We start from the raw sequence: 27,090 nt of genomic DNA, 5'->3' as shown, positions 1-27,090 counted from the left end.
GCTCAACTCTAATAGAGTACATACTTCTTGTCTTTGATCCTGGTGGCCTACTCTAGTCTGCATTTGGTCCTGAGTTGAGGCTCATTTACAATGACAATATGGCAAGCCGATCAGCGCTCGTTCACTTCTTTTTAAGTGTAGGAACTAAATGTTCTTTCCCATACAGTTTGCATTATTGCCAGCTGCACATCCCATTTACAGGAGGCGGTGTACTGCTGACAAATGATTTTTATGTCCACATAGAAAGTGTGATCAGTGATAAACAGGCATGTTGTCAATTCATTGTAAGACATGTTAACATAGGGCATTGTTCCAGAACAACTGTTTGTACAATCGTTTAGGGATTATCCCCCCATATAAAAGGGGCCTTTACTCCTGTTGTGTTTTAGTGTCCATTGATCTGACACACCAGCAAAGCAATGATTAACCCTTCCCTGAGTCTGGATTCTCTTGCTACACAACGTAAAGCCTCTACTGGTCATCAAGATCTGGAATATAATGTACGTTAACGTCCTCATGTATTTTCCCGAGTGTCATCACAGTGCTGCTCTGGTTCCTTTCAGCTCCTGTATCCTGTGGACTCTACCTCAAGTCACTCTGTTCTTAGTCAAGTCTGTTTCAAGTCATTGCAGATCTACCCGACAACTAGCTATTTCTGACCAAGCTCCTCCATAGACCCTTGTTCACTAATCTGCTCTACTGGTGTCAACCCAAGGCTCCACTCTAGACTACTCTTCTGTGAACATCTTCCAGTCTCGCTCCTATTCCCATCCTACACTCCCCATCTGATCTGTCCTGTCAATGCTTCAGCATTCGGCTATCAATTGGTGGCCTTTCTAGGGACTCTGACGAGGACATCCTCTTCGTGCGGAAAGTCCAACCTGCCTTGTGGGTGAAAACTAGGAGATGCTTAAGATTCCGTGAACCCATTCTGGCCAACACCAATCCAGTTGCAGCCATAGGAATCCACAATGTCATCTTGGAACACATTAATGTTGAAACTTGATCACCTCCTTGATGACCATCCACAGTCTATAATAAAGCAATGTTTAAAATAGGACAACACGTCAATCATGTCTCGTTTCATGGTATGAAGCCAAGGCATTTCTACCTCTTCTCAATTTCCTTATCCATTCACATTTGCTGTACTTTCGACTTATCAAGCATGAGGATCAGTTCATTTTAATTTTGCTTGCTGTCAGCCACGAAACCTTTTACTTTTGAAGATCCTGCAATACCGGCACAGCTTTATCAACATCAAATAAATACCACAAGAAAAATAAATTGTTAGTGCTAAAAGGGGATGCCGATTGGGAAAGGAATAAAAAACACATACAAATCTCGACACAGTTTTACCAATTAATTACTGGGAGTTCAAAAATTTACCGGATGCCACCTGAAGACTCCAATAAAGCACGTCAGATTATACTCGCAAGTTCTCAGTATGACATATCTCCCCTAAATGCTTATTTTCTTCTGAAAACCTGTACGCTGTTAAGCCCTTTTTTTGAAAGCAAGTGTACCATTAAAAGAGCAAGCAGGAAGCATTTTGCATTTCATCTTTTTCTGTATTCTTCCTCCTGGTTTCCACATAACTGACAGTGAAAATTAGACATGGTATTAAAATCAGTTACTGAAGTCCTCTGTCTTCCTCTAAGACCAAAGCATGTAATGGTCTAAAGCCGGCTGGAATATAATTGTCATTCAGTACGAGCCTTTCCTAGAAAGTCATGCTTCATTGGAGAAGACTGAGTTTCCATTTGAAATCAACAAATTAATCCGAGACAGGTATCTGAAAGGGCAAGTTTAATAGGAAGCAGCTACTGGGCTCTCAACCATGATAAAATGTTATTGCTGTTCCCCTGTAAATTGGCTGGGAACATATGATACTTTCTGCATAAGAGGCCCATTGCTGTTCGAGAGATATACTGCTGAAGCTATCAAAATGATGACAGTCTGTCAGTCCCCATAATAGGCTGCCAATGGCTTTGCTGTGTGAGCGTTACTGTTTACAATTGGGAACATTCTCCCAGCAGTAATAAAAATAACATAAAAGAAAGCCATTATTGTTACAAAATATGAAATAAAACACTGAACCGCTTGTCACTATTTCAATGGGGAAAAATTGAATAGTGAAAGTAGCGTTAAAGCGTATTTTTTTTCCTGCTTTGATTTTAAATAATTTGCATGGGGTGGAGAGAGTCAAAATAGAAGTAATACCGTATAGAAGTAATACTGTATAGAAGAGCTAGAATGGCAGTAATACTTCAGATTCTGAAACAGAGACTAAACAAGAAAAACAACGTCCAGTAGTAAGATCTAGTTACCAAGATACGTTACACTTTTTGGGACCAAATTATAGTTTTTTGTGGGAAGGGTTCACTTTATCCTGCTCTAATATGGAATATTTCTTTACTTTTTGAAGGAAGATTAGGAAGAGGGAACAATATCTCTGCAGCTCCACCTATTGGATGACAGCATTCCTGCAAATCAATGTCAGACCCTTTATACAGGCCTTTATGTCAAGGATTGGGAATTGAAAACCAAAAGCCAGAAAACCATACACAGACAGCTGTTTCGGGGTTTTTTGCTCCTCATCAGTGTGCAGTAGGTTTCTGGCTTGGTTAGTAAGAGGCTTATGATGTGGGTCAGGAAGGGTATCATCTCTCCTTAAAGGGGTTGTCTCGCGCCGAAACGTTTTTTTTTTTTTTGCATAGGCCCCCCGTTCGGCGCAGGACAAACCCAAGGGATGTGTTAAAATAAAAAAATAAATAAAATAAATAAAATATTACTTACCCGAATCCCCGCTCTGCGACTTCTTCCTTCTTCCTACTTCTTCCTTCTCCAAGATGGCCGCCGGGATCTTCAGCCACGATGCACCGCGGGACTTCTCCCATGGTGCACCGTGGGCTCTGTGCGGTCCATTGCCGATTCCAGCCTCCTGATTGGCTGGAATTGGCACATGTGATGGGGCGGAGCTACGCAATGACGCGTAGAAGGGGGCGGAGCCAGAACGCCGCTCGTGCCCGGACGACCAGAAGGGAGAAGACCCTTCTGCGCAAGCGTGTCTAAAAAAGCAAGACGACCCCGAAATTAGACGGATCCATGGAGACTGGGACGCCAGCAAAGGAGCAGGTAAGTGAATAACTTCTGTATGGCTCATATTTAATGCACGATGTATATTACAAAGTGCATTAATATGGCCATACAGAAGTGCTGAACCCCACTTGCTTTCGCGAGACAACCCCTTTAAGGAGAGCACCTAGGAGGTGAGTGAAGAGACTTATAAGGCCATGCATGCTCCTCTGGGAAATATATGCAAATAAGGAAGATGGAACAATACCTCTGAAGGGTCTACTTTTTGTAAAAATGACTGAATGTCCTCCACAGGCTGGAATTAAACTGAAGTTCCATCTTTGATTAAGTGGCTGTAAAGGCATCACATCTAAAATTTAGGCTCTCTATGATATCTTTTTATTAGTTTTAGCTATTTTCACTTAGCTTTCAGTTGGTTTTTTGGGGGGTATAAAGACAATTAAAGCTGGTTGAGTGCACTCCAATGATGGTCAAGAAAGAAAGTGTGCCGGAACTTACTTGGAGTGGTGGGAGTGACCCCACTATGAGGTGGGAGAATTCTCCTCCTTACGGTCCCCAAGTGTGTGTTGAGGAAAAACCATGTTCTCGCTGCATGGATGATTATAGGATACTTTAATCCATACACATTAATAGGGAATCCCAGCATATGGATAGGTGATAAATGTTGATCTTTATTTATATGGTGCCAAAATACATTTCTGAGGGTATATGTATAACAAACATTACAGTGTATCAAACTAATTAACAATCCAAATGAGAAACGAGGTCCCAGCAGAAGTTTGTGATATATGAAGGAATAGGACGTAAAAAGTACTTGCTCTGTACAATGGTCCATCTATTTTTTATACTAAACAGGGTAGTATACAGCTGCTTGAGTCAGTTACCTGCCAGTGCAAGTCTATGCACAGATATCAAGTGCATTAGGATGTAAGCAGTGTCGGAGATACTGTTGAAATGAGTGTTTATTGGTTAAGATTCTGAGCAATAATTGTGATGAAAGCGAAAAAACCCAAAAAACAATTTAGGAAATGTGATAGGCCTGCCTAAAGGATACATTTTTAAAGCCTGCTTAAACTCTGGATATTGGGAATTAATCTGATTATCCAAGGTATCATATTCCAGTGAACTGGTGCAGCAGGAGAAAAGTTCTGGAGAAAGAAGAGAATGCTAGTCTTCTATCGTTGGCAGAACGTAGAGCACAGGAAGGGTGGTAGAGAGTGATATAAGGAGGTGCAGCTCTATGGAGAGATTCATGAATGAGAGTGATATTTAAACTGAATTCTAGAATGAATGGGCAACCAGTGCAGCTGGACAAAAAGAGGAGCCTGGCAGCTGTATTCAGGATAGACTGGAGAAGGGAAGACCAATTAGTAACAGATTACCATTTTCAAGAAACAAAATAATCACAGCAACTAAGAGTTTAGGCCATTTTCACAGCAAGGAAAGGGCAAAATGTTCTCCTGGTTTGACGATAAAAGTGGTTCTCCTAAAATTATTCTGACCAAAAATCGGATTAATTTCGCAGTAAGTGACTTTTTGCACTGGTGTAACTATAGGGAATGCACCCGGGCCCAGGAGCGTTTGGGGGCCCATAAGGCCTCTCTTCTCCATATAGGGAGCTGAGTACTATGAATAAAGCATTATAATTGGGGCCCCTGTTACAGGTTTTGCATTGGGGCCTAGGAGTTTCAAGTTACGTCTCTGCGTTAACCCCTTCAGTGGCAGGTTAATTATTACCATGTCATGCCTCACAGGACAGGTTTTTTAAATGAGTTAACTATACAATTAAAACCCCGAAAGATTTCTGAGATAACAGCTCAGTGCTCTACACATTACAGCACTAGAGCTGTCCACGGAAATCTTCCGGTGGTGCATGGTCAGTGCAGCAAGCCCTGGAGATTTTCCGGGCGTGCCACTAAAGGGGATAAGAGAAGCTAGAAGGCCCCAAGATAAACTTTTGCACCCGGGCTCAAGAGCCTTTAGCTATGCCCCTTACTGTATGGTTTCAGTACAGCTAGCCATATCAAAAAAGTCATCCAGAAGCAAAATAATTTAGGAAAGACATATTAGTTGCACGTTGAAGCACACTGTGGACTACCACATATAAACTTCTGTAGCAGTCATGCAAGTTTCCCTAGAAACCACTTTGTAAATACCACAGCCTTAGAAGAAACACCTAAAACAGATAATTATAAAAAGAAGAAGATGAGTTTTCCTTTTTGGGTAGACAATTACCATGTATGTAAGGAAATAAATCTATAGATCCCCGGAGGGGATGAATTGGTTTTGCTCACTTTCCTCAAATGCTTTCCATCTATATTCTGACAACTTGCTCTCACTCAATTTTACAATGTTTAGAATATTGATAAACCAATCATCACTGAAGCAAAACAAATTTCTTTTTTATCTCAATTACTCTGACAAGGAAATAGAGGAAGATACTTTGCTAACTACACACCTCAATAAAAACTCAATTTCCAGTATGTTAATTAATAGACAGTCTAAATATGAAATATAGTCCGTGTGTTTAAGTCGTTTACAGTACTGTCCATATCAATCTTCAAGGCGAAACTGCAACCATAATAATAAAAAGGCAAAGAAATGCGCTGCGAGTCCACCGCAATGGGAAGAACTCAGCTAGAACTAGATTCATGCACCCTCCAAAATTGGTAGGAGAATAAGTGTCTGTTCACACGGTGCCGTCACATCACAATTTATTGGCAAGGTTTAATATTAATTTAAGAAAAAAGCAGCAGCATGACTGCACCCTATACATAGACTATGAAAGTCAATAGATACATCCCTGGTCCTCTCTAGCACTTCTATTTTCATCGTAGAAGCTTTCTGTGTCCGGTCCACCTCGGTAAATGTTCCAAGGAGGTCACGCCTACTCAGTCTTGCTTCTTATACTGTACGACTATTGGGTACATAAGTGCAGAGTGAGGGGAGAGAGAGGGGATCTCTTATATATCTCCCCATATTGAGATAGGGGGCGGGGCTAGGGGTTTTTCCCAGGGTTTCCCCAAGAGCGGGGGATGAGGCTTGAGGGGCGGGGCTAAAGGGGTTATCCTCGTGATCCACCCCTAGCCAAGTGAGGGGGTGTGGCTAGGGGGTGGATCCCGCCCCTCTCAGGGAAGCCCTGGGAAAGCCCCCTAGCCCTACCCCCTCTCTCTCCAAATATGGGGAGATATGTAAGAGATCCCCTATTGCTCTGCATCCCCCTCTCCTCCCCCGTCTCTGGGGGATTCCTAGCCCGCTTCGTGATTTTCTCCTATTGATTTCAATGGGGCTGGCGCTGCTGCCACCGGCCCCATTGAAACTATGGGCGTTATCGCAGATTTTTCTTAACGCTCTGAGGCTTGAGTGAAGACATCGCAAATAAGAATGAAACCATTGAAAATCATTGCTTTCATAATCATGCGTTTTCACTCACTCTCGCATCACAGGAAAGTCTAACACGGTCTCTCTCATCATCTGCTCAGTATCTCTTCCGACATCAGAGAAGAGGCCGGAGCTTCAGAAGCAGCCGCTCGCCAAACCAGGGATCCCTCTACATACCCAGTGGAGAACAGAGAGGAGCAAGACTGAGCATGTGTGACCACCTGGGACAGTTACTCAGCTGAGCACAATAGAAACCGCATGTGGAGCGATCCTTAAATTAACCTTGGAATATCTGGAGAGAGAAACTTTATTAAATAAGTATAAATGCAGAAAAAGGTTTAAATGGGAGAGATGTAACTTAGAAACCACATTTTTGTGGCATGACCCCTGTAGCATATGTACAACCCTTTTGGTAGCCTTTAAATAAAATACATACTTCACATTTTCTGTGATTTAAGATAAAGTTAATTATATTTTGGGAGATTAACTATGTTAAAAGTTTTCTAAAATATATTTCAATAAACTGAAAAATACCGTTATATCGTACGTACCTGATGCCAAGATTCATGGTTTCTGCGGTTCCAATCATGCTAATTGCTAAAAGCATGTTGTTGCAAATTTTTGCTGCCTGAAAAGACATTTAAAAAGTTACTACCAAGTCAACCATAATAGGACCATACAATGTAACTAACTCACTAAGCATTAGAAGTGAACTACTCATACCTGCCCTGTTCCAATCTCTCCACAGTAGATGACATTGGCTCCCATACATGACAAAAGCTCTTTAGCTGCATCAAATTCTTGTGCGGCACCTCCAACCATAAATGTGAGGTTCCCAGATCTGGCTGCACCAACACCTGGTGGTAAAAGACAATGATAAAAATTAGTACAATAGTCATCGAAGGTCAACGTGCTTTCAAATTGTCCAGACAGTGGAGAAAACGGACCTCCTGTACATGGTAGACCCATTTCTATTAGTCTAGTGTATTTTTATTATTGTTTCAGCTTTGACCTGCGCTCGTCACTATCATCTACATGGACATGCTATATGTTTACACTTACCCCCTTGTAGCCATGATCTTGGAGATCAGCATCCCTTAAGCCTGGTGTAGACAACGATTATCGCTCAAAAGAGGTCTTTATGTGCCTTCACAGCGCAAGGTGATCGCTTAAATGTTGAGGAATCACTTTGCGCTCTGAGTGGGGGATTCAGAAGACAAGCGGGGCCACTTGTCTTCTACATCCAGCTATTCTCTGCCCAGAGTGCCCAGCTGGTATACAGCCAAGTGCTCCGTGCAGGGTATGCAGAACACAGCCGGACAGCTGTGTTCTTCATACCCCGGCTGTTCATGGAGAGCTCAGCTGGACTGCTGTGTTCTTCATACCCTGCCTGTGTTCAGGAAGCGGGATACAGCTGAAACAATATAGTATCAGCTGTATCCGCTGTGAATCCCTGATAAGGCTCATCGTTGTCTGTCAGAACGCTGAAAGACAACTATTAGTGACGGCTTAACGAAAACTGCACGATGTCAGTGCAGTTACACACAACGATTATCGCTCAAAAGATGGCTTTTGAGCAATAATCGTTGTGTCTAAATGGGCCTTTAGACCACCTGTTTAAAATTAAAGATTGACATTTTTAAATCATAACAGTATGATAGATGGCATACAAAGTTACATATAGAAGAGTGGCATGGAATAAACAATATAGAAAGTCCAGGCCAATATACAGATCCAGTCCTGTGCTAGGAGAATGGCAACACCGTGACATGTAAAAGGTAATATAGTATACAGTAGCCTTAGCAGCAATTAATGACAGTCAATCTGACCAAAACAGAGGGAACGTCTATTCAAAGATAGTCTTTTGGTTTATATTCCCAGTCTGGTCAAAAAGGCTCATTAAAAGACAAAGCTACTTTCTAACAGGTGACGATGCTGAGGCATTGCAATATCTTCCATTTGCAAGCGAAGAGCAACAAACGTCATCAGATATGCAGATCCCTCAGAAATAAGGAATTGCATGTGGACTGAAGAACTAGAATCTTAATCCACAGAGCTGGAGTCCAAGAATGGGGTCCCTTTTTAGTAGAAAGGCCTTGACCGAAGGGACAGAAATGACCTGTTGAATCTCCAAGGTACGCTAGGGAGGAAAGGAAGCAAGGCCATAAGAGCATTCCAAGAGCGTTCTAGAAGAGCAAAGTCCAAAACTTTGCAGAAGTGGGAAAAATCAGAGGGATTCTTCTAGTTTGCTATGGACAGCAAAAATGGGGCTCACCACTTGTATGGTACACCTTTCTCTTGTAGCTTCACCAGCAGTGGCTTACGAGTGGAGCAAAGCTGTAAGATCCTCCTTAGGAGGTCAGAGCAAATAGAACTCTTCAAGTTCTGAAGATCTAGCCTCAGCTGTGAGCATCTTGCTTTGTATACTGTAAATGTCATGAGGTCTATAAGCAACTACTTCGCAGAATCTAAGTGTGCGGAAAGCGTCCTCAATGATAGTAGTCCTTATGAGGAGCAGAGCCCCATGGATAAGACTGAACAGTATCTGTAGAGCCTCGGGCAAAGAGAAGGTGTCTGTAGACTACATAAATCCTCTCACTAAGATTATTTCTCCTAAACTGTGATTCCAAGTTTTCCAACGTTGCACTGAGGCAAGCGTATTTGTGCATACGCTGGTCTAAAGCCGCCCTTAAACAGCCAACAGCTGCAAAGAAAGAAAATCCCACCACCACCAATATCCACCGCTGCGGGATACCCTTCATGGGCATACCGCTCCAGGAGCACATCTAAGTTGGAGTTGCTCAGGGAGAGCTTCTCTCTGAAGACTTTTTCCTCACAACCAAGATTACTTGGTTTCTCTTGCTGGGAACAATCCCATTTTGCTCCACTGGCTAACAGTACCAAACCTTTGTTTTTATTAATATAAAATGTGATCGGGCAAGAACGAGTATTCGCGTTAAAGCCTTTTTCTGTCCATTTTGTTTTTCAACCATTACAGCGGAAGAGAAGATAAAGCAGTCCGATTAGAAAATATACAACATATTATATACTGTATTCTTCGCTCTATAAGACACACTTTTTTTTTCTCCAAAGAGGGGGAAAAATAGTTGCTGCGTCCTATAGAGTGAACGTGTCAAAATTCGTTGTGATCGCCATTTTTTTTGCGCAATCAAGAATTTAACGCGCCACCGCGATTAAGTTAGCATGATTGCGTTTAAACTCACGATCGCACAAACAAATGTGCGATCTTTAGCAGTTCTCTCTCCTCCCCACTGCCGCAAATAAGTACCGCTGATTGGTGGAGGCAGGGAAGCAGCAGCAGTGCCCGCCGGCGCTCACCACCAAACGTCTTTTTCCCTTCCTCCAGACGCACAGAAGCGCCGCTGTGACACGGAGCTCTGGTTTTTCAGATCTCTGCTGCTTCTTCTGCTCCGTCGCCCAGTACAATCCCCTGCGCTGTCCCTGGGCGAGTTCAAAATATTTTTTCCCCCATTCCCCCTCTAAAACGTGGGTACGTCCCATCGTCTGCTGCGTCTTATAGAGCGAAAAATACGGTATACGCATATTTAGAGTTAGATCTTTACAATGCCAGGGATTCCTGAATTCTGTAATTCCTCGAGATGGCGCGTCTTGTGTTCCTTTCCAGTTGTCTCCCTTTCCTTTCAGTTCACACTACTTGACTGTGAAAAACAGGCCATTAATTAGCGGCAATGATACTTTACTGATCCTTTAGCTGTGTTTACCCACACTGCATAATAATGACTTGAAGTAATCCTGGGATATGACCTGAAGCAAATTAAGATGACAATTCAAGCCAGATCTTACAAACAGAGCCCCGTATTATCCATCATAGGTCAACGGCTTCTTATCTAGATTACAGGCCGCTAAATGGCTACAGAGAGCTATTTATTAAAGCCAAATTAATGCTGACAACGGCTCTCAGTTGGTTAATTTTTGGACAGCTGTACTCTCTCAGATATACAAACACTTAGGGCGTAAATAGCAAAAAATAAATTACATAAGAAAAAACAGCAGTATCAAGAACAATTCATCATTCCACGGTAGGAAAAGCAAGAAAACCGAAATGTTCTTCCACAGAATCTTCATTGTATTCAGAAATCACTACCCTCCCTAAATGGTAAGTAGGGGATAAGTAGGTAATCTCTGCTAGGTTACTGGCTACATGTTAGTCCTTACGTGGCGATATGAATGAAAAACATTTGGTTTGGGAAATTACTCTGTTTATGAACCTATGAAAGATCAACCATGTTTCCCTGAAAAGAAGACCCTGTCTTATATTAATTTTTGCACCAAAATCGGCACTAGGTCTTATTTTCAGGGACCGCATTACTATACTTACCTAACAGGTTTGGTCCAGGTCCCTGACGCTGCTCTCCACAGCTCCGACATGCTTTCCGCAGTCCTTGGTCGCTCATACATCATCACTTCCTGGTTACGGTATTCATGAATCTCACTTCCAGGCAGCAATGGCTGTAATTGGTTCTTTGATCATTGCTCAGACAATCCATGTAGCGCTGGATGAACCAATGTGACGGCTGTGATTGGCTGCGCAGTGGTGGAAGAACCAATCACAGCCATCGCGTTGTGGAGGCAGGATTTATGAATTGGCTGAGCTGCAGCCAATCACAGCCAGTGTATTGGTTCATCCAGCGCTGCATTGACTGGCTTAGCAGCAGTTAAAGAACCAATCACAGCAGTCGCTTCCTGGAAGTGGGATTTAGGAATCCCATAACCAGGAAGTGATGTTGTACGAGCGGCTGAGAACTGCGAGGACTGTGCCGAACCTTTAAGGAGAATTCTACAATGGATTTTACTTGGGACTGAAGGCTCATGGTTCCTGAGGAGTGGCTGTGCATTGGAAACCACCTGATCCATTTTTTGGACATCAACTAGTATGTGCTGCCGGATCAATTGCATTACTTTTCCTGAACCTCTACAGAGCAGTGGGAGGGACCTGAACCGAGCCTGCTAGGTAATCTATTCTTATGTAGTGTAACTAGCGCTTATTTTTGAGGTAGGGCTTATATCTCAAGCCTCCCTGAAAATTAGGCATGGGCTTATTTTCAGGGAAACAGGATAGTTCAGCTATTTGGACCTTTTTGTCACTTAGGACCCTTTTACACTGAATGATCATCATTCAGATTATCGCTGGATCGTATATAGCTGAATAATAATTGTTCAGTGTAAACGTTGTCATTCATCATTCGCTGACAATTCATTCATTATTCGAATTATGCAGGCATTTAAAAAAAAAAATAATTATTGTCTCGTGTAAACAGGCAGTCGTTCACCTATGAACTGCTGCCTGGTTACTGTGAATGAAGACTGGCTACCGGAAGGTGAAGTAGGAACTAATGAAAGACACTGTAGACAATTTCTACTTCAAACTTCTGCAAACACTGCTTGCCGTACCTTAGAATTTAGTCTTTCTACATTGAAGGTTAGTGCCAATGATGAGCACCAGTCTAAGGGATTGGCAAGTCAAAAGAAAACAGAGCTTCAGTATTGTCGGTAGATACATTTCTATTCACACAGAAAGATGTATGAAAGACGAAATCACCCAACAGATTAGTGTTTGCTCAACTGTTGGGTGATGGGCTGCAAGTGGACATGGCCCAATGACCAGCCAAAAAAAAAAAAAAACATTCCTAGAAACGTTCTTGCCTAATTATCGAGAAGTGTAAAAGGCCCACAAGAGTCGGCCAAAGAGCTATACTTCCTGATCTCGACAGACACGCACGCCGAGTATTCAGTCGTTGACCACGTTTACACTGAATGATTGTCGTTCAGATTCAGATGATCTAACAATTTTTTGACCCATAATCGTTGCGTGTAAAAGAGCCCTTAGTGCTGGTTATTGATGGATAAAACCAGATCAATTGGGGAAATAATCTGAAGACACTACATGTCTCTTTATGGGATGAAAAAGGTAAATAATTACAGTTTGTATAGTGAGATGATAGTTAATATGTTTTTAAGTGTATATACATCACTTATCACTCCAATACAAAGTGCATTAAACTTTTTTTTAACCAGGACTTTATGGTTTATCAATATTCAATGAGTAGGGACTGCCGATATGCAGAATGAAGGTGTCGTGAAGCTCAACTGAGTGCTGCGCTCACTTGTTTTCACAAGCACAGTGCTGTACATATGGTTGTGGCTAAGCCTGGTACTGCAGCTCTGTCTCATTCCCTTTGGAGGATAGGCTTGAAACTACTACCAGTAAAAATCATCATGATCCATAAATATATTTTGGGCAAAGCTCTTTCTTACCAATAACTGATGCCTCGACAATGCCATTATTGTAGTAATGATAACTTGGTATTATACCTTATAACATTACCAGAAACATGGGAATGTGTGCGCCAGATCTTACAAAAATAACTACCCATATTCAGAATTTAGTGGATCTTAAACAAGATGCTCTTAAATTAAAGAGGGAAATGCTTTTCAATAGCCCTAAAGATTTACATCCACTTGATATTGATTAGAGAATGAATATGTCTGTGTGTTTTGGTGTAAAGCACAACTGTTACTTCTGCGCACACGGTCATTGTATCATCTGGGTGAATACATTTTAGTGTACAGCTTGTAAAACAAATGGTTGATACAATTCTACAGAGAGCACGATGTGCTTGTACTGTTGTCCCACTGGGAAGGTTATTGAGTTACATTCAATAGCCACAACTGAGCCAAAAGTAAGTGAGAATTGACTTTAGTACACTTCTACCATCTGGATAAGTAGTGGTCTTTGCAATTCTGTACATTAGATGGATATTGTGGGGATGAAGTAAATGCATCATTTACTGGATGGCCGATACTAGTCAGTCATTCACAAACAAAGGTTTAAAGTGCGATGTATGGGTCATCAGCCTAGCAACCAGGCAGGAATTTGCCCCAAGTTTTGAGGTGGTAAGCTCCTGAGAGGACATGATGAATTGATGAAGCCGTAGATTTTGGGTCTCTGTCTTTCTAAAGCATTTGATATTACGCAACATAAAAGAAGAATGCTGAAAATAAGTAATTGGCTCCATAATAACTAGCAGAAGGATAGAAAACCGGTAGTGGTTGCAAACCACAGCCAGATTAGGTCGCTATTACTAGCGGGGTACTAAATATTGGGATCTACAAATTGAAATCTTAATATTTGTAGAGGGTACCAAACTGTGCAAACACAAAAGATGAGAGAATCATTGTAGATGAATTTAATAGAGTTTTGAGCCTTTTTTGCAGAGAAATTACAATTGGGCAGATGGACATAAGGTTATACACTCAGAAGGGAAAATACACGTCACCATTACATACTACATGGCAAAAAAAATGCAATTACGGCTCGTTCAGATCCCGCTAGTGTTGACTTGAGAGCAGGAAAACGGGAAGCCCATTCCATTACAAGACGAAAATGAACGGTACTAAATGGACTACATTGATTGTAATTGGGCAAGTCCAGCTTCCAGCATGCCTTCCTGTATTTCCCAGAAAAAAATAATGCATCATGCTGTGCTATTCTGTCATGGATTTTAACAGTACCCAGTTTCCCTGAAAATAAGACATAGCATGATTTTCCAGAATTTTTGAGGATGCAAAATGATTTTTCAGGCTTTTTGAGGAGGCTTGAAATATAAGCCCTACTCCAAAATTAAGCCCTGCTAACAGTTAATTAAAAAAGTCAATTTAAATAGTGTTCAGGCAGCTATACATGTAAAAAAAGTTAAACCTTTTTGAACAAAAAATATAAGACACTGTCTTATTTTTGGGGAAACACTAATCTGTGACGGAGGCGCAGACTGGAGCCTTCAATACAGATGCGAACGAACGATAAAACGCAAACAAAAAGGACTTTACTATACTGATAGATAGCAAATGAACCTGTAGAAACCAGTGCCAAGCTGCTACTGCCAAGGCACATATCAGGTGATGCATCAAAAAGAGTATAGATGCTAGTGAAGAAAGAAAAGTTTTACTTTAATACAAGTTATTAGTTACAGTAGAGCACACAGGTGTATGGTGTACAGCTGGGGGTACCAACATACAAGAAATAGCAGATCTGGAGCAGGTTGAGGTGGACATTTAAGGTAATAGCTGGAATGGGTGAACGGCAGAAACCAGAAATATTTTTAAAAATTAAGGAAATTCAGTTTGGGGAGAAAAGACATCTTACAGGTGACTTCATAACTATGTATAAATAAGTGGAAAAAACAAAGATTTTTTTTTAATATATATCCAGGCATGTTATGATGACAAGAGGTATCCACTACATGTATAGAAAACAGTTTAGACCATATAGATTGCATTCATTAACTTGTAAAAGTTCAGCGCAATTAATCTTTAGTGCCATCGCAATCCAAGATTTGTACAATTTATAATCACTTGGCCAATTTAGTGTCCTTTTATATGAAAAGACCATAATCCTCACGTGGAAGTGTTGCTAGTGACTGAATAATTTGTTTCAGTTTTGGCAGGCATAAAAATTAGACAATTATCCGCCTGCATAAACAGGCAGTTTTTCCATCTACGAACTACTGCCTGTTTACTGTGAATGGAGGCGGTTGGCCACAAGTGTTCTCCGGCCACTCAACCCCCATTCACTGAACGATGACAGCACAAGAGCAATAATCACTGGGATGGCTGTCTGGAGATAAGTTTGTGACTCCCTACCTCTTCGAAGGCCCTATAGTAGACTCAGGTGTTTTTGTTCTTACTTTAAGTGTATATACTTAGTGTATAGCCATTGAAATGAAGGACCCACCATGTAACACTTGGACAGAATGGACTTGGGACAGTTGCGTTTCTGCTGAGACTTAGCTAATGTACGAGGTACATTCGAATATTAAAGGGGTTGTCTCGCGATAGCAAGTGGGTCTATACACTTCTGTATGGCCATATTAATGCACTTTGTAATAATGTACATTGAATAACTTCTGTATGGCTCATAATTAATGCACACTTACCTGTTCCGTTGCTGGCATCCTCGTCTCCATGGTGCCGTCTAATTTTCAGCGTCTAATCGCCCGATTAGACGCGCTTGCGCAGTCCGGTCTTCTCCCTTCTGAATGGGGCCGCTCGTGCCAGAGAGCTGCTCCTCGTAGCTCCGCCCTGTCACGTGTGCCGATTCCAGCCAATCAGGAGGCTGGAATCGGCAATGGACCGCACAGAAGACCTGCGGTCCACCGAGGGTGAAGATCCCGGCGGCCATCTTCGCAAGGTAAGTAAGAAGTCACCGGAGCGCGGGGATTCGGGTAAGTACTATCCGTTTTGTTTTTTTTAAACCCCTGCATCGGGTTTGTCTCGCGCCGAACGGGGGGGGCTATTGAAAAAAAAAAACCGTTTCGGCGCGGGACAACCCCTTTAAATATGAGCCATACAGAAGTTATTCACTTACCTGTTCCGTTGCTAGCGTCCCCGTCTCCATGGTGCCGTCTAATTTCAGCGTCTAATCGCCCGATTAGACGCGCTTGCGCAGTCCGGTCTTCTCCCTGGTGAATGGGGCCGCTCGTGCCGGAGAGCTGGTCCTCGTAGCTCCGCCCCGTCACGTGTGCCGATTCCAGCCAGTCAGGAGGCTGCAATCGGCAATGGACCGCACAGAGCCCACGGTGCACCATGGGAGAAGACCCGCGGTGCATCGTGGGTGAAGATCCCGGCGGCCATCTTAGTAAGGTAAGGAAGAAGTCGCCGCAGCGCGGGGATTCGGGTAAGTACTAAACGTTTTGTTTTTTTTTAACACATGCATTGGGTTTGTCTCGCGCCGAACGGGGGGCCTATTGAATAAAAAAAAAAAAACCCCGTTTCGGCGTGGGACAACCCCTTTAAGGTCTCCTAATTTCCTTTTTATTTGGAACAGGAGCAGATAGAAACATGGGACACACTGTAAAAGACGCGGGCATCCTTGAGGGATGAGCGAGACAGATGGCATCACCCGCTGCACAGAACCAAGGTTGACAGTCACTGGAGCTAGAAGAGTTTTCAACACTTAAAATTACATTCTTCATGTTCCAGAACCGCGAGTAATCCTCCATTTTCCTTCACTTGCGTGGAATGACACCCAACGACATTTGAGTGAGACATACCATGAAGTTGACACGGAGGTACAATATGTGCATTCGTGGGTGTGCCAGTTTTAAGAAGGCTGACTGTCGTGTGAGAACGAACCAAAAGGAGCCTCTGCCATGCATCAGCCCGTCCGACAACCTGGTTGCACGAGTGGAACCGATAGATACTGAAGGACCACCAATTGACTGTGGAGGAGTACAAAAAGGTCGGCATTTCTGTAAGCTCTCTGCACACCATCCTGTATGAGGATCGAAAGATACGGAAAGTTTCCTCAAGGCGAGTGCCACGAAGACAAAGTTTCTGCTCATTGGGCAGCCCTTATTCAGGGTTTTCTTCATGACAAGAACTTTAAAGAGATTCCTCGTGCTCCCTACTCACCTGACCTTGCCATATGGGGCTTTTTTCTAACAATGAAGGACCCGCTCCGTGGTCACACGTTTTCTAGTCATGGCACTCTTGCATTAGGGATTTTCCATTGAACAGACTACTATAGAAGCGTTTACATGGCATAGTCATTGTGAAAATATGAACCATATTTTCAGCTTTCTGGGGCAAGTAGATTTTTTTAAAGATTTTTTTTAAATAATTAGGAGACTTTAGGACTTGAATGCCCCTTTTTTATGGCCAGCATAACCATGACAAACATCACAGTTCTAGTTGTACATTGTGTTTTTCCTGGAGTAGGGACCTTAACCGATTCAAATCATGTAGTCACACAGGACTACAGTCCCTCTGACTAAATGAGTATACTAGTAGATTAGAAGCAAGTATCAGGGTACTGTGGGTCGGTTGAAACTTTATTTTTCACCTATAAAAGGCACTGAATGACCAGTTTATCAAAGACATCGGTCCTTTCACGACTGCAGCTTCCCTGTATAGAAATTAGATCCATAATCTCGGACAGCAGCATAAAATCAAGTGAGCAAATTTTCAGTGAATCACTTTGAGTGTGATTCCACATAAAAATGAGAAAAATCAAGCAATCTGAGTGACTTGAAACAAAGCCTGGCCTTCGGACCAGCTGGGGCCAGTATTTCAAAAACTGCCAACCTTGTTGGGTTCTCTCACGCAACAGTGTGAAGAGCATACCAAAAATTGTGCGACTGAGGTAGAGCATCCAGCCAAAGGGGATCCTGTGGCTGTAAACAACTAAAAATCGATGAAAAGGGGTCAAAGGAGAATGTCAAGAATCGTTCTAACAAGCGGTGCGCAGTCAAGCCAATTGCAGCCAAATACAATGCTAATGCTCTCATTAACATATCTGAATGCACAAATTGTCACTCCTTCGCACAGATGGACTATAGCATTAGATAACTAGTTGTAGAACCATTGCTGTCAATGAGAAACAGAAAGAGAAGACAACAAGTGGGCAAAAAAGTGCAAAAATTGGATCATTAAGGGCGAAAAAAAACATTGCTTAGTCAGATGGGTCCCTATTTCTGTTGCACCATGTTGATAGGAGGGTTAGAATTTGGTGCAAGCAGCATGTATCGGTGAACCCTTCTAGGCAGCTGCTCAGAGTTTGTCAGCACTTCTATCTAATTTGTTGGAACTTCAAGAAGCTATCCTGCCTCTACGGGCCAATATTTCTGCAGAATAATTTCAACACCTACTGTTGTGATGAATTGTGATTCGGAAGGCCAAAGGAGGTCCAACGCGCTTCTAGATGGGGGGGTCTCTCCTAAAGCGGTCATTCAGTGAACATTTGTGATCTAGCATTCCTTAGGAGAATAAACCTATCTGCATATTTTACACTTACCTTACAAGGCGTGCCAATGACCATTGTGGATGCAACAACCTCAAGAATTTGCAATCAACTTGTCATTAAAGACACTTTCTACATATGTCTCTATGGTAGATGGTACAAAGCCATCCAGCAAAACAAACCAAGAAATCGCATTATTGCTTACGGTCAAAAGGACGTCAACTCAAGTATTGCAAAATACAGCTTGAACTTGGAATATAAGTTGGAAATCGAGAGTAGCAAAATTCAGAGCTTTCCATAGGATCTATACATATCTAGTAGGAGACTTATCATATTACGTGCGATATGCAGACAGGTATTAAATAAATCACAACACAAAGATAGATACATTTAGTCCTGTGCCGCCATAAACATTAAATCACAATGCTTCCTGAAAAGAACCAATCTGCTTTAACCAGACTCACAAAAAGAAGGTGCCGATGGGACCAGGCAAGGCTTCTAAGCCATCTTTAAAACGCAATTGTCCTAATCATTTTCTACAGATGCAGCCTCACAAGGGGCTGCTGTCACAGGGACCATTTACGACGTATTATGGTGTCTCTATTGTTTACCAGCGACATTCGCTAACCAGGCGACAGCTGGGACTGAAAGCTGCTACTCAAGGAACAATATAATCCCGTGAAAGCAATCAACAAATTTAAGGGTGTTAATTAACTTTACACTTTATCATGTTCAATTAGTTGCCTTTTTCGCAGCGATTGCCGTGCACAATCGGTTTAGAGCGTGCCATGTTTGATTTGTAAGTGATCACAGTTTTAGTTGCACACTCCGTGTCAGATGTTCTCTTGGGTTTTAGCGACACAGACCAACGGCTTGCACACATGCTCGGCAACAGGATGATCTGTTTTAATATAAACCATCCATAACCTAGACCCTGGTTAACGCAGGCTGGTTTACGTCCAGTATAGAAAAATCAATTCCACCATCGGTCATCAGATTTTTAAATTCACTGAATTTCCAGACAAACATGTTTCTAAAAATATTCTAAAAAAAAAAAACTCTAAAAACAAAAGCTACATAATAACAAAAACATTACAAAAATATGTTGTAGCAACTACATGCAAAACCTATTTTCATGCATTGAATTTGTAACACCCTTTTGGACAAAAATGATTTGCAAAGAGTAGCTAAAATCACAATACAAGACCAATAAAATACTGGTGTAACATGGAAGTATTTACAGCTAATGATGTAAGCCTAACAGGAAAACGAACCCTAACCCTCACCCTCCAGCCCAGGCAAAAATCACTACAGACGCTGCTGCTAGGACCTTACAGAAGTCAGCCTATCGGGAGCTAGGGGCGTTCCTCCATGCAAGCCCTGTCAAACTCCTAGCTTCCTGGTGGTGACCAGATACTATAGTACCTAGAATATCTATGCACAGTATTAACAAGATGTGAACTACAAACAAATATTAATAACGCCAAACATTATGCTTCGATGATTTATCAATGGAGCAGAAAGTCAGTTGCATAGTTGCAGACAATACCCTCCAGAAGTTTGGATGGGAGTCTTGATATTTTGACTATTTCTCCCTAATTTAACTCCTTGGGATTCCAAGATTCATTTGGAAGGCTGAGAGGTTTTTGCTCTGTGCTCTAGTTCAATAGTCTTGAAATCTGGAAAAATGTCAAAATCTGGACTCCTCAAAATATCCACTCTTTGTCTGTATGATAGCCTGGCATACTGTCGACATGCATCAGATCAACTTAAAGGGGTTGCCTAGCTTTAAACTATTGCTGGCCTATCCTCAAGACAGGCCATAAAGAGTAGATCAGCAGGGGTTCGCCAGCTGGGACCCCCAACCATCAGTTATTTTCTGACCAAATGTGCTTGTGCATGGAGCGGATCTGTGCTGGAAGCAGGCAATTCTGTTCCCACAATAATGGCCCTTTTTGATATTACAGGCAATGTTCCCATTCACTTCAATAGGGAATTTGCTTTCAATACCAAACCTGGCCACTACAGTGGGAATAGAGCTGTGGGCTTCCTACACAGATTAGCTCCATGGAGCAGCCCACCAGCTTGGCCAGCAGCTGATCAGCAGGGGTCCTGGACAGCAGACACTGCCTTTCTACTATTGGTGGCTTATCCTAAAGATATGTATGGCCATCAATAGTTTAATGCTGGACAACCTCTTAGTTTTTCGGTCAGGACGTGTTTTCATTATTTGGTGGAAAACCTCCCAGAGAAGTTGCAGACTAGCGATTTGGTGTTTGAAACATGGGTGTTTCCAAACTTGTGGAGGGAACTGTAGTTAGTATGGATAAAATTATGACATGTCCCTCATGTTCAAGGTCAGGAAAGAATGAATGAAGGGTAGGGATGTGGGTAAACATACAACGTTCAGGCCAATACAATGTACTTTAGTGCAACCTACCCACATCAGTGATATGTCATTTTGCTCAAAGAACCTTTTTTTGGTAAAAACAAAGAACCTCAGGTACCAGAGGGAAAAAATTTGTCATTTTCCAAATTTGTCCTTAACTCTTTTTGAGAGTTATTTCAGGAAAGATACTGGTGGCAAATTGCTGAGCTATGCTATCAATGTTTGATTGATATGGAACAGTCAAGTGTGACCGCTAGATGAAAATGGGGGCAGCACTTGCAAAGCACTTTACTTGGTTTTGCCCTCAAAGACCGCAGTGGCCAATGACGTTAATGGGCCAACCATATCCTAGAAAAAGCTGAGGGTCACATTTGTGGGATCCTGACTAATGGGACGTTGATAGCATACTTCTAGCATTTTGCCATCAATGTTTTTACAGAGGAAAACCCTGTGAATGTAGCACATGCCACTTGGGTCCACCAAGTACATACATACATCTATGCAAGACCCACTGAGAACTCCCTCTGTAGTTGTGAGACATGTATGAAAAAGTATTGAATTTCTAAAAATCTTACAAATTCTGTATTGCAATAGAAACTAAAATGGTATGCAAGTGACACTCTTGATCAATTACCCCCCCAAAAGAGTACAGAACTAGAGATGAGCGAGCACACTCGTGAAGGGCAGATACTCGAGCGAGTATCATCCTTTTCGAGTACCTGCCTGCTCGTCAGAAACGATTCGGGTGCTGGTGGGGGTGAGCGGTGGGTTGCGGGAGTAAGCGGGGGGGGGGGGGTAGAGAGATCTCCCCCCGTTCACCCCTGAGCGCACCCGAATCTTTTGACAAGCAGTAAGGTACTCGAAAAGAACTATACTCCCTCGAGAATCTGCTCTTAACGAGTATGCTCGCTCATCTCTATACAGAACCCCTGCAACCCCCCAAAAAAGAAGGAAATTAGGGCATGATTTGTTTTTCCTGAAGATTCTGCACTGCATTTTTTCTGCGTATTATATATAGGGGAAAAAAAGTCAATCCGCAGTGGAAACACCACATCTGATTAGAAGCCTAGCCCTAAAACTCTGCACTATTGGAATGAGGAGGCAGATTAACTTACACAGGAAAATGGTTTCAAAAAGATTTGAAAAAGTAAAAAACAAATAATTCCAGAGATTAATAATTATTACTAGAATTCCATGGCCAAGCTGTGGCCACTCAGCCAGTAGAGGCTCGGGGTGTGGTGCTGTGAGGCCTGGTAGGATTTCCATGTATGGGGTAAAACATATATAATTCTGCCCCATGCTTGGAAATCCTACCAGGCCTTGTAGATACTGAGCCTCTACAGATCAAGCAACCACAGCCTGGCCATGGAATCGGGATAGCAGGGGCAGAATTATAAGCTGAAGGGGAGCAGAATGTGCCAACAATGAACCAGGAGGAAGAGGTCCACTTCAGGAGACTCTCCGATTTACCACAGACCTTTAATTCCCCAGTTCCGACCCACCACCCTTATCCCTCCAATCCCTATTTTGTAATTGCTTTGGCAATACTTATGTCTATTCAGTGCTGCCAATGACACTCAATTGAATCCCCAATCATATATAGATTTTCAAGATTCTCTTCCTTCAGATTCTCCATTAGGCTAGAGTCCAGTCAGAGATCTCCTGAAGTGGATCTCATCCTCCTGGTTGCACTGTTGGCATGGTCTGCTCTCCCTCGGCTTGTAATTCTGATTCTACGGCCAGGCTGTGAGCGGCTGATGATCTGATGCTCTCCGAGGCTTGGTAGGATTTCCAGATATGGGGCCAGTTTGTAGTATATTATTAGTTTTTGGGATACTCGGTTGTTCCTCCAGTCACTACTCTATTCCTCTTGACTATTGTTCAGCATTTTCTTCATTTTGGCGGAAATCTATATGTGTAATATATTATATAATAGGATACATAAACACATTGTATATACACACACACTATAAAGAACAGCCCAGCAGTAGATACGACCACTGTTAATACTCAACGCCTAATAATGAGTTAAGTTAAATTTTAAACAAGGAAATTATGGGCTGTATACAAAAAAACAGCTGAAACCTCAATACACAGCGGCAGAAAACATTAGTTTTCTGCAGAAGATCTGCAGGGAGCAGGGAAGCGGTCGATAGATCCTTAAATTGGAAGCAATAGTCGTTCTTCTGTCCCAAGTTGGCAGCTGCTGCATTTGCAGACCTGGTTCATTATTTACCCATAATGACCATCAAGCTCCAGTCAAAGTCAGATCACAACAACTGTCAGCGGGGCTTTTAATTAGCCTTGTTTGAATTCAGATAAATATCACAATAGCCGAGCTTCTGCTGAAAAAGCAACAGAATGCAGCGAGGGCCGGATTTATCTGCCACTGGAGCGCAAAGCATTGTGAAAACATTCAAAGACAAGATGGATAGCCGGGGCACAGAACATGCCACTTAACCAGGCGCGGCATGTGAAGATACAGGCGGTGCCACCGAGGCGCACTTCACACCGGTGGGAGAATTTTAAACATGGTCTGAAAGGAGGCGACGGCTTACACATAATGCATTGCAGATTTCAGCTGCCAATGTGTAGAATGAAACCAACGACATGTGATGCAGAATAGGGGGTCATTTAATAAAAGGAGGCTATGTGCCCAGGTGCCATATAATCGTGCTACTCAAGACAGAGGCTTCTATCATTTATATAAAATGTATCATCTGCACTACAGCATTGGACATTGGTTCCAAATTACATATTTTTGCTAAATTACGAGCACGGAGCCCTTGACAACAAATGGAGTCCCTATGGCTCTGCAGATACTGTAGACTCATGTGAGGCATGTTGTGCCCTAGAAGTAATGCTTCTGATGCGAATTCCGTTTTGAAAACATGCTGTAATTGTATTTTATTTTCCCCTCCCATATGAGTGTAATAAAAATTTTAAAAAAATCCTCCAAGTATAAAATCAAAGGCGTAAGGAGGTCCAGTATGTACCCATTTATCTATCTCGCGGTGTGCAGGAGGCCAAAGCAACACATTGGTTACTCCATCGGATACAGGAAATGGAAAACTCGCATATATTCGCTGGACACAGACCAAAATCATTACTGTTATTATCTGTGTTAGGGCAGGTGGACCATCCGCAGCACAGAAAAAGAAGACACTGACAGGTACGCAGGGCCGCCGGCGGATTCCGTGCGGGATTCCCCATGCGGAGGCAGTGTGTGCCCATAGACATGAGGCCTTATAGACATTTAGGTGCTCCTAATTTCAAGTAAAAAAAAACAAAAAAAAACGGGCAATAGGCTGGTTCAGCATAAAATTATCATGAGCCATCATTCAAACATCCTCATGAGTTCATAACTTTCCCCCATGGAACGCTAGATGTTGAGTTGTAAAAATTATTTTCCATGCAAAAGCCCCTATTAATAAAGAGTGCATGAACCACTAATTACATGTGTGACTTGGGCTCTGTTTTTTTTAAAGGTTTTTATTATTTAAAAGGAGTTTTCCAGGTAAATACTATTGATGTGCTAACCTCAGAATAGGTCATCAATAGTTGATCAGCTGGGGTCCACCGCACACGACCCCAGCTGATTGGCTGATTGGACAGAGAAAGCTGCTGTTCTGATCCCTGTGTGGCCAATGCTTGTAACTGCAGGCACGGCTTACATGGATTGTAACGAGAGCTGCATTAGCCACTATACAGAGGATGGAGCTAAACACTTCTGATGTGTACCCGTGTATAGCGGTGCTGCCAGAAAGCGCCTGATGAACTGATCGGATGGGGTCCTGAGCAGTGGACCCCAGCCAATCAACTATTGATGACCTATCTTGAGTATAGGACATTAATAGCATTTCCTCCCCCCCCAGATGATGTTGGGGAAATTAAGGATTGGGCACCTTGAATTTGTGTGTATGGGATAGCTGAGAGAAATAGCAAATTCGGCCAACAGTTATCGAAGGTGAATTGAAGGGACCCTCTAGGCCTGCAGCAACAAAGATCACGGAACCACTTCTCTGACTACCTGATAGACACCGGGCATAGTAAGCATTGATAGTCTAAGGCTGGGTTCACACGTGGTGGAATTGCCATGAAATATGCGTGTGGAATGTCCGCACGGCAATTCCGCCCGCGGCTCATAATGCCGGGATTAGCCAGCAAATTGGACTAGATTTTGCAAAAATCTCGTCCCAACGCTGTGGCCAAGCCGCGTGGAAAACAAAGACGCAGCCTGTCAATTCTTTTTTCTTTTCTGCAGCGGACTCTCTCCTCTCTATGGGGAGAGATGGCCGCAGTGGAAATGCAGACGGCAAAGCAGCTTCAAAACCCGCGGCTAAAGGCGATGGGTTTTAAAGCTGTGCTTTTCCAGCGGAATTCTTGCGGTTTTTCGGTGTGGCCATTTCGCTGGAATTTCGTCCCGTGTGACCCCAGCCTAAGATATTACACGCTGTTCTGACTGGCCAGCACGGCTCATGTGAACAGCAATGGTTAAATCAAAGCAGGTGCAGTGTCTTAAGGCCCATTTAGATGGGACGAATGTCGGACAAATGATGCCTGACACTCGTTCCCGCATAGTTACTCTGGCTCGCTCACAGAGCGGCCAGCAGGGGGGCAGGAAGGCTGCAGGAGATTTCACTCCTTGCTCTCCCTTGCCCCTCTACATTGACTTAACATAGCGGTCGTTCAATACTGAAAGGCTGCTATTTACACTGAACGATCATCGTTCAGCTCATCGTCCATCGTTTATACAGCATAAACAATGGACGATGAGCTGATCGCTCAGTGTAAATAGCAGCAGTTCAGTACTGAGTGGCTGCTATGTTAAGTCAATGGAGAGTGGTGGGAAAGAGTGAGGAGTGAAATCTCCTACAGCCACCATGCCTTGAGCCAGCGATACTAGCTCCTGTGTGGGGAAGAGTGTCAGGCATCGTTTGCTCAACATTCGTCCCGTTGAGGCCATTGGGCCTTTTGACTAATGATGAAGCTGGTGTGGTCACCTTTGTTTCTCCAGGCATGGAGGAGCGCATTACAATTCTACTTTTATCTGAGTCTCCCACATGAAGAAGTGATTCGAGAGATAAGTGCTTCAAACTCTCGAAGACTGTCAGTAGAACACAGACTGGTCTCATGATGCGCTGACAACCATCCTTATGGCCCCTGTCCGTTGATAAAATTCACATTAGGTGAGGGAGAATATCTATTACTTTCTTCTATAGGTTTATTTATACAAGATCCCTGAAAACCTTAAAGTAAAAAGAAATTAATTAAAAAAATAAAGTACAAAAATTAGGAAATACCAAATCTGATCATCACTATATACACAAAATTGTGCATGTTTCACGTCAACAATATAGGTAAGGTAAAGTCCCCTGGTGCAAGCACCAGGTCATGGTCACTCCTAGGGTGACGTCAAATTGTGACGTTTTCTTGGCAGACCGTTTTTGTGGGCTGGTTTGCCATTGCCTTCCCCAGTCACCTTTTACCCCCCAGCAAGCTGGGTACTCATTTTACCGACCTTGGAAGGAAGGATGGGAGGTGGAGTTAACCTTGAGCCGACTACCAAGTGGGGATTGAACTTGCAACCTTCAGGTTGTGAGCGAGCGCTTAGGACTGCATTTCTTCTGCCTTAACAATCTGCTCCACACAAGGATCTCTCAACGATATAACCTTTCCACATATACAGTACATATGGTGGTATCTGCAGTCCAGGCTCTCTAAAGGTCTTGGCCTTGACCATTGCCAAACAGTCCACACTGCCCCTCATCATAAAAGATTACAGGGGTTATAATAAAGGGCCGGATTTAGGTCTCTCTAACACTTCTGTCTAATACTATTAGGAATTAATTACCCTAAGGACCTGACCCAATATATACCAATCCGTGCATCCCTAAAGACGCGACTCTTCAGCGTGTCACCTCACACAAAGTCTTCTGACAGACAAGTGAAATACAATTGACCATATACAAAAGAGCATGACATGTCTATTACACTGCTGCCTACAACCTAATACATTGGTGTCGTCTGGCAGTCATTCCCATCTTCTGGTATATTACTAGAGAGTCTCCATGCAGATTACACAGACAGTAATACCGCATCCACTGCGCCCGCAATATTCGTATAAAGCCTCACATGCAAACAATCCAATAGACCAGGGGCGCAGGACTGGATTTATTCCCTTTAGAGTCTGCTCAAGTTTCCAGGTCCTAAACAAATTTAACCCGAAGCTTGGAGGCTTTAACTCCGCTGTGGGGGACTTCTAAGTGACTGGAACCGTTTTAGGATATTGCTATGTGGTTGGCACAATATTAATTTTTATTGTGTGTAGTAGGAAGGATGGCATGGGCAATTCGGTGTTTAGGTCATTACTACACTGGCACTGTCATTTGGCCTTTATGCCATGATGGGCAAGACAGTAGGGAAATAGTTGCAAGGTTGCACA

At 42.7% G+C, this 27,090-nt stretch overlaps 1 protein-coding gene across 1 annotated transcript in view; it reads right to left on the bottom strand.

The window, feature by feature from the left end:
- The window catches only part of HIBADH (3-hydroxyisobutyrate dehydrogenase), a 110,261-nt gene that overhangs the window by 14,194 nt on the left and 68,977 nt on the right, over positions 1 to 27,090 (bottom strand). The window contains exons 5-6 of the mRNA XM_066584752.1: positions 7,201 to 7,334; positions 7,029 to 7,105 (exon numbers count right to left, since the gene is read on the bottom strand). Of these exons, the coding sequence (XP_066440849.1) occupies positions 7,029 to 7,105; positions 7,201 to 7,334 (211 nt within the window). The remainder of the gene's footprint in view (positions 1 to 7,028; positions 7,106 to 7,200; positions 7,335 to 27,090) is intronic.

Source organism: Eleutherodactylus coqui, chromosome 12, assembly GCF_035609145.1.
Source record: "Eleutherodactylus coqui strain aEleCoq1 chromosome 12, aEleCoq1.hap1, whole genome shotgun sequence".
Classification (NCBI taxonomy): Eukaryota; Metazoa; Chordata; class Amphibia; order Anura; family Eleutherodactylidae; genus Eleutherodactylus; species Eleutherodactylus coqui.
Note: the sequence above shows the minus strand (reverse complement) of the source record. Positions and strands in the feature narration are given on the sequence as shown.